Source organism: Fukomys damarensis, unplaced genomic scaffold (genome assembly GCF_012274545.1).
Source record: "Fukomys damarensis isolate Sample0158 unplaced genomic scaffold, DMR_v1.0_HiC HiC_scaffold_11, whole genome shotgun sequence".
In the NCBI taxonomy this organism is placed as follows: domain Eukaryota; kingdom Metazoa; phylum Chordata; class Mammalia; order Rodentia; family Bathyergidae; genus Fukomys; species Fukomys damarensis.
Window position 1 is genome coordinate 15,373,284 of NW_022900923.1, and position 16,165 is coordinate 15,389,448.

The 16,165-nt window shown below is 36.7% G+C and overlaps 1 protein-coding gene across 1 annotated transcript in view; it reads left to right on the top strand.

Annotated features, from left to right (window-relative positions):
* Prrc2c (proline rich coiled-coil 2C) overlaps positions 1-16,165 on the top strand; it is an 80,448-nt gene that overhangs the window by 38,885 nt on the left and 25,398 nt on the right. Inside the window, exons 12-19 of the mRNA XM_033762087.1 lie at positions 1,263-1,863; positions 4,668-4,837; positions 5,213-5,462; positions 6,756-6,966; positions 8,096-10,342; positions 11,927-12,135; positions 14,124-14,278; positions 15,599-16,155. Coding sequence (XP_033617978.1) covers positions 1,263-1,863; positions 4,668-4,837; positions 5,213-5,462; positions 6,756-6,966; positions 8,096-10,342; positions 11,927-12,135; positions 14,124-14,278; positions 15,599-16,155 — 4,400 coding nt within the window. The remainder of the gene's footprint in view (positions 1-1,262; positions 1,864-4,667; positions 4,838-5,212; positions 5,463-6,755; positions 6,967-8,095; positions 10,343-11,926; positions 12,136-14,123; positions 14,279-15,598; positions 16,156-16,165) is intronic.

A 16,165-nucleotide genomic window follows, 5' to 3' on the forward strand; every position in this document is an offset into this window, starting at 1 on the left:
AAGGCTGTTTTCCTGAGATCCATCTCTGATCAAATTCTCTGCCCGGAGATTACACCAGAGGCCTTCCCTGATCACCCTATTGTAATAGCTCCAGTTAGTGTCACTTTAACCACTGAGTGTTCTTTGTAGCTTTTCTTTCTACATAGAAGCTAAAAATAAAACAGAAAAAATTACCATGACTTTTAATCTAAAAAGATTGCTTGAGTAAGACTGAAAAGGCATAAGGTTTGGTGCACTGGACTTTAAAAAACATCCTCCTAAAATGCAAAAAATTTGTCAACAGTAAAGATTCCTGACATATCTGACAAAGGACTTTACTAGGCTAAATTAAGGCCCTTACAGTTTAATAAGACAGCCCAATGAAATGATCGGAACTTTAACTTCAGAAAATACATGAAAGGCCAGTGAGCACATGAAAAAATACTCATTATCTTTAGTCACAAGGAAATTCAAATTAAAAACCACAGTGAGATTTTCCTGTACACCATCCTTGCCATTTCTTGGCAAGGATATAGAGCAGCTACAAGAAGAACCTTTGGCAGTTTCTTGTAAAGTGAAATATGTATAACCTTAGGGTTTCATGTTTATTCAGGAGAAATAAAAATTATTTACACAAAGACTTGTGCATTAATGTTTATAGCTATTATTTAAAAAATGGGAAAGATGAAATGGTGTACCTATAATGGAATATTGTTCCAGCAATGGAGCAAACCACTAATAATTACACAAAATAACTTTAAAATTGTTGCACTGAACAAAAGGAGCTGGATACAATAGAGACTAGTGTTTTTCAGCTTGTCTCTGAGCTAGTATAGGTAAAGAAATTACATCAGAGAAAATAAGTGATTTTCATAAGAAAGTGCTGTTGATGAATGAGTCTGCATTCATTGCTACTCATTTTAGGCCTTGTTTTTCCCCCCTAAGGCATTTAGTCTGACTGCTGCAGCTAAAGTACTCTCATTGTAAATTTTCTTTGTTTCCTTTTTCTCTAAATTTAGATTTTGAGATTCAGCATTGTGCTTTCTATTTAATTCAACAAATGCTGAGTAGTAATGCCTGCCTGACACATTAGATACATGTTTGGTCAATAGTAGATAACCTCATTCAGCTCATCTTAATTGGGTGTTACTTAGACTTACTGTCTTCCCTGTTACTTTTCTGCTATGTTACATTTCTATTTTCCCATTTCTCACAGTCCACGTCTGTGATCCCCAGTGTGTCAGAAAGTTTCGTCCTAGTCTAATAACATCTTAATGTTTCAGCATCCACCTCCAGATCGACAGGGAATACCTGGAAGATCAGGCCCTTTTCCTCCCAAGCAACAAGCGCCTGATGAAGTTGAAATATGGAAGCAGAGACGAAGGCAACAATCTGAAATTTCTGCTGCAGTGGAACGTGCTCGTAAACGCCGTGAAGAAGAAGAGCGAAGAATGGAGGAACAGAGGAAGGCAGCATGTGCAGAGAAACTGAAACGTTTGGATGAGAAGTTTGGCATTGTGGAAAAACAACCATCACCAGAGGAAATTAGGGAAAGAGAGAAAGAAAAAGAACGGGAGCGTGAGAAAGAACTTGAAAAGGAACAGGAACAGGAGCGAGAGAAGGAGAGGGAAAGGGAGAGGCAGCAGGAAAAGGAACTGGAGAAAGAGGAAAAACAAAGAGAAATGGAGAAGGAAAGAAAGCAAGAAAAAGAGAAAGAATTAGAACGACAGAGGGAAAAAGAAAAAGAATTACAAAAGATAGAAGAGGAAAAAGAATGTGATTTGAAGAAGGAAAAGGAAAAAGTAGAGGAAAAAATAGAACCCAGAGAACCTGTTTTAGAGTCAGTGGCAGAAAAACAAGAAAGTGAAAAAAGCTGCAGTAAAGGTACTTCTCTTGTTCATGCTTACATAAACTTTACTGAAGATTTCTTATTAGTTACATTGTAGATCTGTTTTTACTATAAATTGAAATCAAAAGTGGTTGTTTTGATATAGCTTTTTCAGTAGGACATACAGGCTAGAGGCATGTTTACTAAATTGACCTGTGAACAAACATCTCTGAAGTGTTTCTGAACATACTAGATAAGCTTCAGTTCTGTTTTGTCTGCAAAATTTTAACTGACTTCATAGTCCTGTATACTTTTCCTTCTCCTAGTTTTTCGTTATTCCAAGTTATTTAACTAAACATTCCTTTCTTCACATAACATTCATACTTCTGAAGCTGAACTGGAGTAGACCTAATAGTATAAATATACAAACTTCAGTCTGTCTTCCTGATAGCTCATTGTAGGGGTTTATTTTTATTTTTCCTTTCATTTGGCCTAAGCTATCTCTGCAGAGCCCTTTTTTTGCCCTACCCTTCTCTTCTCTTTTCTTTTTTTTTTAAACCTTTAATAAATGTGAAACTTTACCACCACCAAAATTATATATATAGAGAGAGAGTCTGCTCCCCCCCCAAAAAAAAATGTATGCACACTTCAGTTCACTTTACTAATAAATATCTGGAAGCTAATGGCCACTTTGAGCACTTCTAATTGTAAAGGTCAAAGGTAACTTCTATTAATTTCTTTCTTTTCCTGATGTATACACATTTTTTTTGATAGAGTCTTAAAATTTCCAAAGTGTGGTTCATAATGCCATTAGATTATAGTTTATAATATCTTGGAATAATTATACTTTTTGTTAATTATTTTTCTAAATTGAATGAACTTTTCTGTTCTTCCTCAAGTTGGCTTTAGACTAATGGAATTCACATATAGTAGCATATTTAGGTTGCAGTAAAGTTTATTTCTAGCACTCAACTTAAAATAGCAATACAGGGACCGGGTGGGGATTTAGCTCAGTGGCACTGTGGCTGCCTCACAAGCGCAAGGTTGTAAGTTAGATCCCTGGTACCAAAAACAAACCAAAAAAAAAAAGCAATGCAGATTTGCGTATTTGTGGGACTGGGGATTGAACCCAGGGAGCATTAAGATGCATGTTCATCCATTTTTTTAATTTTAGTTTGAGAAAGGGTCAGACTAAGTTGCTTAGCCTACTCTCTAACTTTCATTCTTCCTGCCTCATCCTCCCAAGTAGTCATGTAATTTTTTAATATGGAAATACTATTCTTTTTTACCACAAGTTTTATTTATTTTCTACAAGACCCTGCTGCTTGAAACTAAGAAGTTGTTTTTAAAATTCAGTTTTCAAGCTGGGAGTGGTGGCTCACATCTGTAATCCCAGCACTCAGGAGGCAGAGGCAGTTCAAGGCCAGCCTTAGCTACGTGATGAGTTCAGGGCTAGCCTGAACTACAAAGTGAGACCTGTCTCAAAAAAAAACAAAAAAAAATTAAGTTTTCGTTTATACACAGGCTTGCCTTCAGACTTGGCTATTAATTTAACTATGAAAGCATAAGGGCTGGGAATATAGATAGATGGAAAGGCACTTACTTTTCTTACCCAGCACTGCAAAATGAAAAAAGCCAAAGTAAAAAAATTATTTCAATTTTTTATGACATAAGGCCCAGGTGCATAATTTATTCATTTAGAATCATCAGATTTCATAGTTTCTTAGTCTGCATGGACTTCATTGTTGATTTTAGACTTTCAGACATGTGAAAAGCACTTAATGTTCCTAACTCCAGAAGTAAAATTACCCACAACACAAATAAATAACATTGTCATGCTTTAATAATAATACTATGAGGACAGCCTTATGAAAAGAAGACTGGATAAGTAATAAGTGTGTATTTTGGTTATAGTGTTGCCACTGAATATGTTGACACTGATTAGCTAATTTAACCTTGAGAGGCGTACATATTGTGTAAATTATTTTCTTTTTAATATCCTTATTTATTGACACATCACATTTTATGTTTTCTCATGGCAATTTAGTTTTAGCTCATTTTCAGTGCTCTTAATGTTATGTAGATAAGACATTTTTTATTTGTTTTACAGTATGCTTTATATTGGCAAAATACATTTTTTAAAAATTCATCCCTAGTCATTTAAGAAAAGAATTTGTAACACATGGATCTGTAATTGTGATAAATGACATTCTAGAATGACTATAACTGGTTTTCCTTGAGATGAAAACTTTTTCTATCTGGGATTTCCCTTTTGGTGTATCATACTTGATACTCTATGTTTGAAGGTAGCTGGTGATCACTCTTGTCTTCACACTTAAACTCAGACAATAGTCCCATAGTCCAATAAGTAAACAAACTATTGTGCTCTATTTTTATATATTTGTTGGCCATGTATTTTACACATGAGTTTTAAAATATTGAGATTAAGTACTTCATATGGAAGTAGAATCTGAAATGTCTTATCACAAAAAAATAGATTTTTGTATAATGAAGCATTTGGGTTTGTGTTCTTTAAGAATTAACTGTCACGCCGGGCGTGGTGGCTCATGCCTGTAATCGCAGCACTCGGGAGGCTGAGGCAGGAGGATCTCTGAGTTCGAGACCAGCCTGGACTACATAGTGAGTTCCAGGTCAGTCTCAACTACATAGTGAGACCCTGTCTCAAAAAAAAAGAATTAACTGTCATGTTACTTTGTTGATGGCTTCCATAATTAGAATCTAAAACAATATTTGGGAATTTTGATGCAGTTTTTCCTTCTTGAATTTTATTAAACCGCATACAAATCATACAGTGCAAAAATCATTTATTTAGTCTATCTTTTACCCTTTGTTTGAGCAGAGGAGGAGCCAGTTTTTACCAGACAAGATAGTAATCGCACTGAAAAGGAGACCACACAAGTGGTACATGAAACAGAACCAGAATCAGGATCTCAACCTCGGCCTGCTGTACTATCTGGCTACTTCAAGCAGTTTCAGAAGTCATTACCACCACGATTCCAACGACAGCAGGTAATGATAAAAACGTTTTAATCCACTTGCCATAAAATATAAAATACATAAAGCACATAAAATTTTCCTTGAAGTTTTAGGAGAATTTGTTGATATAGGGTTTACCTAGATATTCTGTCATTCCTTTTTATCTTCCAACTCATTTATAGACACTTTATATTCTATTGCTAGGAAATGGATTGTACAATTTAATCAATGTGTGATTGGTCATTTAAGTCAAGGAGAAGGCAAACTGTAATGGGTCTTTGTCTTGCTGGTTCTTGCTGTTAAAATTCTTTCCCCTCAAGGATTCAGAAAACATTAGTTTCTGATATGATTGGTTATACTAATTTGCCACATGGAACTAAAATCTCAACATGTGAGATCTTTTTTCAGGAACAGATGAAACAGCAGCAATGGCAACAGCAGCAGCAGCAAGGTGTACTTCCACAGACTGTTCCTTCACAACCATCCAGTAGTACCGTCCCTCCTCCACCACACAGACCGCTATATCAACCCATGCAACCTCACCCTCAACATTTGGCTTCCATGGGTTTTGACCCAAGGTGGCTAATGATGCAGTCCTACATGGATCCTCGAATGATGTCAGGAAGACCTGCCATGGATATTCCACCCATTCATCCTGGTAAGTTGAAATCGATACTTTTGGCTTATTTATAATTGTGCAAAATAAAAAATTTTTACCCCTATTTTTAGTCTTAATTCCTTTGAGAGTTGTAATCTACTAAGAATTTAAATAGGACCTATTTAACCATTAAATCATAACTGTCAGCAGTTATATCAACTATGTATCAACATTTGTATCAATCATGTGGTAAAACCAAAGTGCCAGTTCAGAAGTTTTATAAATATTTAAAATTGTAGAGATGGGGCTGGCGATTTAACTCAGTGCTTCCACCTCCTACCTCAAAAGCTCAGGGTCCTGAGTTCAATCCCCAGTACCCCAAAAAATAAAACAAAATTATAGAGATAAAAATTATTTGCTGTCTTTATTTGATAATGGTTACAATGTGTTTTATTTTTCAAATATTTTAGCATTTTAATTTCCTCCGTTTTTCACCCTAACACTTGAATTTGTTTATAGATTAGTTGAGGAACAAAGTAGCAGTCTTATGAAATTTATCAGGATAAATCCAAATAGTGCTAAAGAAAATTTAGGGGTGATAAAAGATAATGAATATTTTTATATTAAAAAATAAAACTGATATTTTGAAACTTAAGCAGTATTTTTATAGAGAATATTGCTCAACTAAAATAAGTCTATGCAATTTGCTGTAGGAGATTGCCCTGGAAATATAGCACTGTTAAATTCTCATGATAGGGCTCTGGGGATTTAGCTCTGTGGTTCAGTGGCCTGCCTCACAATTGCAGGACCCGAGTTCAATCCCCGGTACCAAAAACAAAACAAAAAAATTCTCATGACAAAAAAAAAAAAAAAAAAAAAAAAAAAAAAAAAAGGAAGAAAAAAAAATAAGCCATTAGAAGTAGAGATTAGAAAAAAAAAGTTAAAAAAAAAATTCCCATGACATTTATATTAACATGTTTGGAATCACAGTGTTTGCTGTCTTTAATAGGCTCACTTTTCCTTTGAAGTAAACTAAGCTATTGGGATTTTGCTTGTTTTGCTTCTTCAGGTTTTTTTTTTTTTTTTTTTGGAACCAGGGATTGAACTCAGGTCCTTGTGCTTGCAAGGCAGGCCACCGAACCACTGAGCTAAATCCCTGGCCCTTGCTTCTTCAGTTTTTAAACGAAATCTGTTTTAATAGCAATCAGTTCATTCACAGAATAGCTTTTTACATAACTTATTTTTTGTGAATTACAGTTTCACTCAAGTATAAAATTCTCTGTAGTAATAATCTATTTTCTATTTTGATTTCAATTCTTTAATTTCTCTCAATTCTCTTTGAACCTGTTGCAGGAATGATTCCTCCTAAGCCATTAATGAGGAGAGACCAAATGGAAGGGTCACCAAGCAATTCTGAATCATTTGAGCATATAGCTCGATCTGCTAGAGATCATTCAGTTTCTCTTCCCGAACCCCGAGTGATGTGGGGGTCAGATCCATATCCTCATGCTGAGCCTCAGCAGGCAGCTACACCTAAGACAAATGAAGAATCTGAGGGTGTAAGGTAATAAATTGCTGAAATCATAATGGACTAGGAATAATATGGTAAAAAGGTAACTCTTTAGTGTCCTTGAAGATCATCCTTATTTAAGACTGAGCCATACATATGATTTCTGACTATTTAATTTGCCCCACTTAATCTTTGGACACACATTTTTTTCTAGCATTTCTGTATTGATTAGGGCATATTGCGAACTATTTATATGCACAAAATTAGATGCTGGACCTTAGTGTTAGATCTTTTATTGGCAAGTCTTCATTGTAATATAGTCTGACTAAAGTGCTGATGTAATTTTTCCAGTAGTGAGAAATGGTAGACATTAACTAATCAGTGTCTTCTGGAAAGATTTAAGGCCAAGAAAAGGAGAAAGACTAATTTACAATGTTATTTTGAAATGGCAGGCAATTTTAATAGGAGCTTCTAATCGTTTTGTACCATATAGTTAGACCTTTTTTATGAGGCTTGTTTTTATTATAATGTTTTATAATTAATTGGGCAAGATAGGCTTTATTATATTGTTTCATTCTAGATAGAAATTATTGGTCTTCATGCATTAGAAATTCACAAGTATGGTCATAATTTTTAATTGTGGTTGTAAAAACACGTATTAGACCTAACCTTTTGATTTTAAGTGTACAATGCAATATTATTACCTATAACCACAATACTGAGCAGCAGAGCTCTAGGACTTCTTCATCTTGAATTCCTGAAACTTCATACCCTTGTATCATCATTATATCATTCCAGCTTTCTCCTACACTAAATCCTACCAACCACCATCCTACTTTGTTTTTCATTTTTGAATTCTATACTTTAAATAGCTCATAGAAGTGGAATCATGCATGGTATTTGTCCTGTCTTCCTCAAAGGTTTATCCATGTAATAGCATTTGACAACATTTTCTTATCTATCCCTTAATATTGTCATTCCACTTGGTATGTGTGTGTACATGTATGTGCTATGTTACCCTCTTGTTACTGGTTATTGGTTATTGTAACTGTAGAGCGATAAAGGTACTCTTCATGATTAAGTTCCATTCTTTCATATTCCAAAATTAGATTATTTTGCTGTGTACCTATATGTGGAAAGGATTATGTTTTTGGTTACACCTTTGCATTTTCATTATCCATAGGCCTGAAGCTGCCTTGGACCAGGAACAGATTACTGCTGCTTATCCTGTAAAACATAGTCAGTTGGAGACGCATCCAAAAGCTGACTTTGTTAGAGAATCAAGTGAAACAGAAGTACAGAAATTTTTAAGCAGATCTGTGGAAGACATTAGGCCTCATAATGATACAAATAAGCAGTCCACTTGTTTTGAAGTACCTGATCAGAAGACCTTATCTAGTACTCCAGAAGAGCAGATTTCTACTCTAGAAAGTCAGCCTGCCCGGAAAAGAAGTGTTTCCCATGGGTCTAATCTTTCTCAGAAATCAGAGGAACAAAGAAATGAACCATCCATAAGCCTTCCTAAAGTAACCAGCAGATGCATTGATTCAAAAGAACCAGCAGAAAGGCCAGAGGAAAAGCCAAGAAAAGATAGCTTTATACGATCTTCTGAAGGACCAAAACCGGAAAAGATATATAAATCAAAATCAGAAACCCGCTGGGGCCCAAGGCCAATCTCCAACAGAAGGGAAGAAGGTAATGATAGGCCTGTGAGAAGATCGGGTCCCATTAAAAAACCTGTACTTAGAGATATGAAAGAGGAACGAGAGCAGAGGAAAGAGAAAGAAGGAGAAAAGGTTGAAAAGGCTACTGAAAAAGTAGTAAAACCTGAAAAGGTAGAAAAGAAGGATCTTGTTTCTCCCCCATCACCACCTGCAGCACCAGTTCAGCCACCATCAGTTCCAGCACCAGTACAACCAGAACAAGAGAAATTTCCTTCAACAGAACCATCAGCTTTGGCTCAAAAGCTGTCTCAAGATACTGAAAAGCCTCTAGAACCTGTAAGTGGTGTTCAGGTAGAGCCTGCAGTTAAAACTGTGAACCAACAAACTGCTGCATCTCCAGCAGTCAAAGAAGAAAAACAGCCTGAGAAAGTCATCATCAAAGATGCTGGTATAGAGAGAACTCGACCAGATTCAAGGCCAGCAGTTAAAAAAGAGTCAACTTTACCCCCTAGAACCTACTGGAAAGAAGCTAGAGATAGAGATTGGTTTCCAGATCAAGGATACAGAGGCCGAGGCCGAGGTGAATATTATTCCAGAGGCCGAAGCTATAGAGGTTCTTACGGAGGGCGTGGTAGGGGTGGCAGAGGGCACACCCGAGATTATCCCCAGTATAGAGACAATAAGCCGAGAGCAGAGCATGTGCCCTCCACTCCTCTCAGACAACGAGAAGAAAGTGAAACACGAAGTGAAAGTTCTGATTTTGAAGTCGTGCCCAAAAGAAGACGACAGCGGGGTTCAGAGACTGATACCGACAGTGAAGTTCACGAAAGTGCAAGTGACAAGGATAGTTTAAGCAAAGGCAAACTTCCCAAAAGAGATGAACGGTCTGAAAATAAAAAACCTCTGAAGCCTCAATCTTTTTTCAAGCCTGAAAATCATGTTCGAATGGATAATAGGCCACTTGAAAAGCCTTTTGTACGGGATGATGATAAATCTAAACCAGGCTTTCTTCCTAAAGGAGAGCCGACAAGGCGAGGCAGAGGAGGAACTTTCAGGCGTGGTGGGAGGGATCCTGGAGGCCGTCCAACACGCCCTCCCACCCTGCGCAGACCTGCTTATCGGGACAATCAGTGGAACCCAAGGCCAATTGAAGCTCCTAAGCCAGAAGATGCAGAGCCACCAAGACGACATGAACAGTTTATTCCTATTCCAGCAGATAAACGACCTCCAAAATTTGAACGAAAATTTGACCCAGCTAGAGAGAGGCCCCGAAGGCAGCGTCCTACCCGGCCACCAAGGCAAGATAAGCCTCCTCGATTTAGACGATTAAGAGAAAGGGAGGCTGCTACAAAAACAAATGAAGTGTCATTGCCCACAAATGGCACAGTTCATAATGTGGTTCAAGAACCAGCTAATACTGCTGGGGATATTTCTGGGAATAAGACACCAGATTTATCTAATCAGAACTCTTCAGATCAGGCAAATGAAGAATGGGAAACAGCTTCTGAAAGCAGTGATTTCAATGAGAGACGAGAGAGGGATGAAAAAAAAAATGCTGATTTGAATGCACAAGCACTTGTAAAGGCTGGAGAGAATGTTTTACCTCCTAAGAGAGAAATAGCAAAGAGAAGCTTTTCCAGCCAGAGACCTGGAATAGATCGCCAGAATCGACGTGGCAACAATGGTCCCCCCAAATCAGGAAGAAATTTCTCAGGCCCTAGGAATGAAAGAAGAAGTGGCCCACCATCAAAAAGTGGAAAGAGAGGGTGAGTACTTTTTAGATATAAAACTTTTGCACCACTAAAATAGCTGAAAGTAGAATTCTTAGTTGAATTTATGCAAAGCCAATTTAAATAGAAGACTAAGATACTGTACTCTTGAGATGCTCTTCTTTGTTCTCAAAGTGCAAGAGTACTTGAGAAGAGGGAATGTGTCCCAGGAGTCTTCTGCAAGGTTACATTTTCCATGAATCCTCTTGGGAATGTGTAACTTTGGAAAAATCTGCACATGCAGGAGGGACATTTACAGTGTCTTCATTTGCTGTCATTACTGTTAGTTTCTTAACCAAACTGCTGCTGCATATTTCTCCTTTGAGACTTTTTTTCTTTAATATTTTAGTATTGATACTAGGATTAGAAAGCATTATAAAGTAGCAATTAACATTCTGAATGCCTAGGTTTAAATCTAGGTTCTGTTACTTTCCAAGTTGCTTCTTTGCAAGTAAAATGTAATAGTATTCATAAGAATGTGTGAATATTACTGAGGTATTTGTCATGTACATAGCATAGCATCTAGTGTATAAGCAGCCAATGTGATGATGTGGCACACTTTTAGACCAAATTCCCAGGCTTGTAGCTTGATCTGGTAAAGCTTTATTTGGACAATATTATATGTAATTTAATCTGAATTCCTTAGTTACATATATTTAGTTTTTCAGGTTACTGTACTGGTGAGAGAAAATACTTTTAATTTCCAGATAATTTAGAAAAGGTTCCAATAAAACCAGTTGTTAGCTGAATACCTGCTTGCTTCAGAAGGTAAATCTCCGTTCTGAACAACAAAAGTACTACTATTAAAATGTCAAGTAATAATACTCAGGGGAAATCTTGAACTGATGTATGTGCTCTGTAGATAGCAACAACTCCCAACTTGAAGTAGTAGTGACTAATGATAGTTTGAAAAGTGTTTTGCAAGAGTCTTGGTTAGAGGAAATGAATTCATTCTTCAAATGTTTGAGGTCAGGTTAGGCACTTGGTAAGCATTTATCTAGACTTTTATCTAATAGTCCTATAGGCTCATATGAAGATGAATTGGCACACCGTTTCCCACTGTTTTAATTTTCTTATTTTTAAATAAACCTAAAAATTGTTAGGGGAAAAAAGCAAGGAATGCATTTGATCTGTGAAGGACTTTCCATACTAAATGGGTTAATAATGTTTATATCATTGTATAAGTCTGAACTTTTCAAAAATTTATACACACCATGTGTGTAATAGAATGCTTTTTAAAACTTAATTAATTTCACATTAGAAACATCCAGTTTGTACTTGGTAGGATTACAAAAATTTCTGCTATTAACAATGTTAAGTATAGTATGATAGACAAATGAACAAAATAGAAAGCTTCTGGGATAATTAGAATTCAGCTTTAATTGCTGGGAAGAATTCCAGGTCTGCCTTATTGGGAAGCTCAGTTTTAGTGAGTTTGAACCCTTGAAGCTTATCAGTATGTCAATTAGAGTTTTATATTCTATTGCTATTTCATCTTAAACTTTAGTAATTGCCAGTGAGAGCATTTTTCTTTTGTTTGGATATGTTGAAGTAGTAGTATTCCAAATTATTTTTTTGTAGGCCATTTGATGATCAGTCTGTAGGCCCAGCTGGTGTTGACCCTGTCAATGGCAGTTCTGCACACCACCAGGAAGGAGCAACTAATGGTACAGGACAAAAGAATTCCAAGGATTCTACTGGGAAAAAAAGAGAAGACACCAAACCAGGTCCTAAAAAACCCAAAGAGAAAATAGATGCTCTCTCACAGTTTGATCTTAACAATTATGCAAGTACGTCATAGATTCCTTTCATTTTATTTATCTGTTACATTTTAAGTGGATGTCATAAAGAAGTCATCAAGAAATAGATTTTCATGGTAGAAATAGAAGCTGATAAAATGCTGATTTAACATCATTTTAAAAATACCAACTTTTTAGCACAGCCGTGTATCCTTAAGAAAATTCTTATTAAAGGTATCCAACACAGTATTACTGGCCTTCCTAGAAGAGAAAATTGCTTAACCCTCATCCTGCCTTGCCATACAGATAATAGAAAGCGCAGGAAACTAAGTGATATTGCTTAATTATATCTGTACTTACAGCTTGGTGTTTTTAAAAACAAAGAAATGCTCATTAAGATTGCAACCTTGATAAGACTGGTTTCTTCATTAAAGGGTAGAAGGCAGTGTTGTTGTGAATAAATACTGACTAAATCATGAAATGATTATCATGAAGAGTAACAAGCAGTAAGAAAATACTGGATAGAGAAATTAATAAGGAAAGAATATCTATGAGAAGACATTTATATATGTAAAAATGCACTGTTTCCCATTCACATGAAATTGAAGCTGAAAGCACTGATTAAAATAGGGGAGAATTACTAAGACCAGATAGTAATGGGAAGATTAGGTACACCATTTATTCCAGTATTAAACATATGAATCTGATTTTCTTTCATGTAATTAATGGTCATGTGTACATATTAAACCCTGATGTGGGCCAAGGTCTTGGACATTGTTTGACCACTGATTCCGAGTGTGTGGCCCCCAGATCATTGGAATCTCCTGGAATTTTGTGGGAAATAAAAATTCTTCTCTGCCGGGGATTTAGCTCAGTCACACTGCACCTGCTTCACAAGCACAAGGTCCTAAGTTCTATCCCAGGTACCAAAAAAATAAAAAATATCTACCCCAAACCTACTATATCAAGAAATTGGCAGTGAGTCATAAGAGCCTCTTTTTTACAAATTCTCCATGTGATTCTAATTCAGAGTAAAGTTTGAGAACTACTGTTTTATAGTACCACTTTAGATTCATATGGAAAAGAAATATGTGATTTTAGTCACATATTTAAGAATTTTTAATTCAGTTATTTAAAGCAGTGATTCACAACATGAGTGATTTTATACTCAAGGGGCACATTTGACAATCTCGAGATATTTTTAATTGATACAACTGCCATGGGCTGCTACTGACATCTAGTGGGTAGGGGCCAGGAATAATTGAAAATACATAAAATTATTTATCAGCTAGATGATCTTGATGTTTATACACCTATGCCATACCACATTACATTCATATGTAACTATTACATTAATGTTTTTAACAATGATACATTGTAGACAGGATCTGTGAAAAACGGATGCAATAACAGTGGTAAATCCAGCTTATACTGGACACCTCACCTTTAACAAATCAGCTGAGCACTTATTTCATCCTTTATAAAAGGAAAATAATAGTAATATTCAGTTCTTATAATGGTGAGTTGCAAATGAGTTAAAATAATATTTTTAATATGTAGAGGTAGAGGTTAATATAGCGAGATTCTTTTTTTTTGGTGGTACTGAGTATCAAACTCAGGACCTCGCGTTTGCCAGGCATTATGCCACTGAACTAAATCCCCAACCCTAGAAGATAATTTTTATTTTTAATGTGGCTTAAGAAAAAAATACGTACCATTTAAACCATACAATTTCAGTACTTTCATTGTTAACTTTATGAAATTTCCTCATAAATCTATGAAATCTTTTCAGATCTTGCTAATGTATGCCTGACCATCTTACAGAGTGGAAAATGAGTTATACCACTGATGGCCAACCTTTCATAACTTTGAGTGATACAGACAGCTCATTGTGCACATGAGCCACAGGTTCACCACCACTTTGTTATGTAGACACAAATGTATCTCAGTTCTCCTTTTCCTGCCAAATAAATACACTGGACATTTCTCCTCTTTAATTTGAAACAAGGAAGATATTGAAATCATTTTCACACTTGCAGGTGTTGTTATAATTGATGATCACCCTGAAGTAACAGTAGTTGAAGACCCCCAGTCAAATTTGAATGATGATGGTTTTACTGAAGTGGTGTCTAAAAAACAACAAAAACGTTTACAGGATGAGGAACGCCGAAAGAAGGAAGAACAAGTCATACAGGTTTACAGCTTGTTTCAGTTTGTCACTAGTTAAGAATGTTGTTCAGAATATGTTAGCAAATGGTCAAGAGTTTCCATCTACTAGCAAAATCAAGTCTGTTTTATTATTCATGTGCTGAAAATAATTTTATCTTCAGAAATTTCTGCTATTTTGACCAGAACTTAGGTAAATTTAAATTTGCCATAGAGCAGACCATCTTTACTTTAATTCAGTAATATACTTATGTGTTAATGCTGGTCATGTTATTTGCCCCATGAAGAGTTGAGTTAATTTAAATTAACAGAGGACCCTCTAGTTATGACCGGCCTGACATAGGAATAACTTGGATTACGATTGGAATTTTAGTTTTAATTTACAAAGTCTTCAGTTACTACCCAGATGTCAGCAGCCTGTCCTTCCAGGTGGTCTCAGATACAGATTTAACCTGTAAAGAGTACTGGAAGGAATATTACAACATCCTTTCCTGTGTGGGGCTAATTGAGAAATCCTGGGCCACTGTCTCTCTAAGGACACTGCCTGTGTACAGGAGAGACTTTGAAGGCTGTGTAGAGGAGCCTGAGCCTTCAGTTGACCAACTTGAGTTACAGCCAGTGCTAGCAAACAAATTGAGTTGTGAGTCAAGGTTCTGCTGTATGTTCAAAGACTCGTGTGGTGGCGCACACTTGTAATCCCAACACTTGGAAGGCTGAGACAGAGGGATCGCAGTGAGTTTGAGGCTAGCTTGGGCTTCATAGTAAGTTCAAGGCCAGCCTGAACTACATAGTGAGACCTTGTCTCAAACAAAAACTATCTTGGAAATCTAATTAACACAATGTCATGATCCAGTAGGTTATAAATTCTTGGCCTAAAAATGTTCTTGTTGTTGAAATTAGTTTATTTTTAAATATAGAGGATAGTTGAACCCATAACCCCTGCAACTAGATACTTTCAGAGGTAATTTATTGAATATCTGATTAAAGTAGCAGTACATATACCCTCTAACTATTCACACTCCCAGAATCAATGTTTTTGTTGCATACGTGAGTTGATTGGAAACCAATAGGTCATCTTTTGTTAGCTCAGGTCAGATTATGCTGTCAAGTAAAACCATAGACTTTTGTAGTCTTTAAATTTCAGAATTGTTGAAAAGAAATTTTAGACCTGTATATCAAAAGTATAATAATATTTGTCTTACTGGCTTTTAGTTTGTGGTGACTTTGACGTTCTTGCTTATGAATATAAATTTAGATAAGAGAAATTAGGTAGTTCTGTTAGATTTTGCATATATAAACTATTGCTTTTAGTTATATTATTTACAAAAATGATTTCCACAAATTTAAGGTTTGGAACAAAAAGACTACAAATGAGAAAGGAAGAAGTCAGACTTCTAAGCTTCCTCCAAGATTTGCCAAAAAACAAGCTACAGGGACCCAGCAAGCCCAGGCTCCGGTCTCAGCTCTCTCTTCAGCTCCAGTTCCATCTTCGACCTCAGCTCTGGTTCTAGCATCGCCTGCAACTCCAGTTCCAGCGTCAAGTGCAGCTGTAGTTGCAACATCACCCACAGTATTAGTCTCAGCTCCCACCCAAGCTCCAGTACTGCCTGCAACCTCAGTGCCAGTTGCAGCTTCACTCTCAGCCCCAGTTCCATCCTCCACCTCAGCTCCAACCGCAGCCTCTTCCTCAGCTTCAGCCTCAACCCCAACTCCAACCCCTATTCTTGCCTCAGCTTCGACCACAACATCTGGCCCCATTCTTGCCCCAGCCTCAATTCCTATCCTTGCTTCAGCCTTAGCACCAGCCTCAGCTCCGCCTCCAGCCACAGCGGTCTCAGCCCCAACTGTGCCAGCCATCTCAGCCCCAGCTGTCTCGGCTTCAGTTTCAGCAGCCTCAGTCCCACTCCTCAACCCC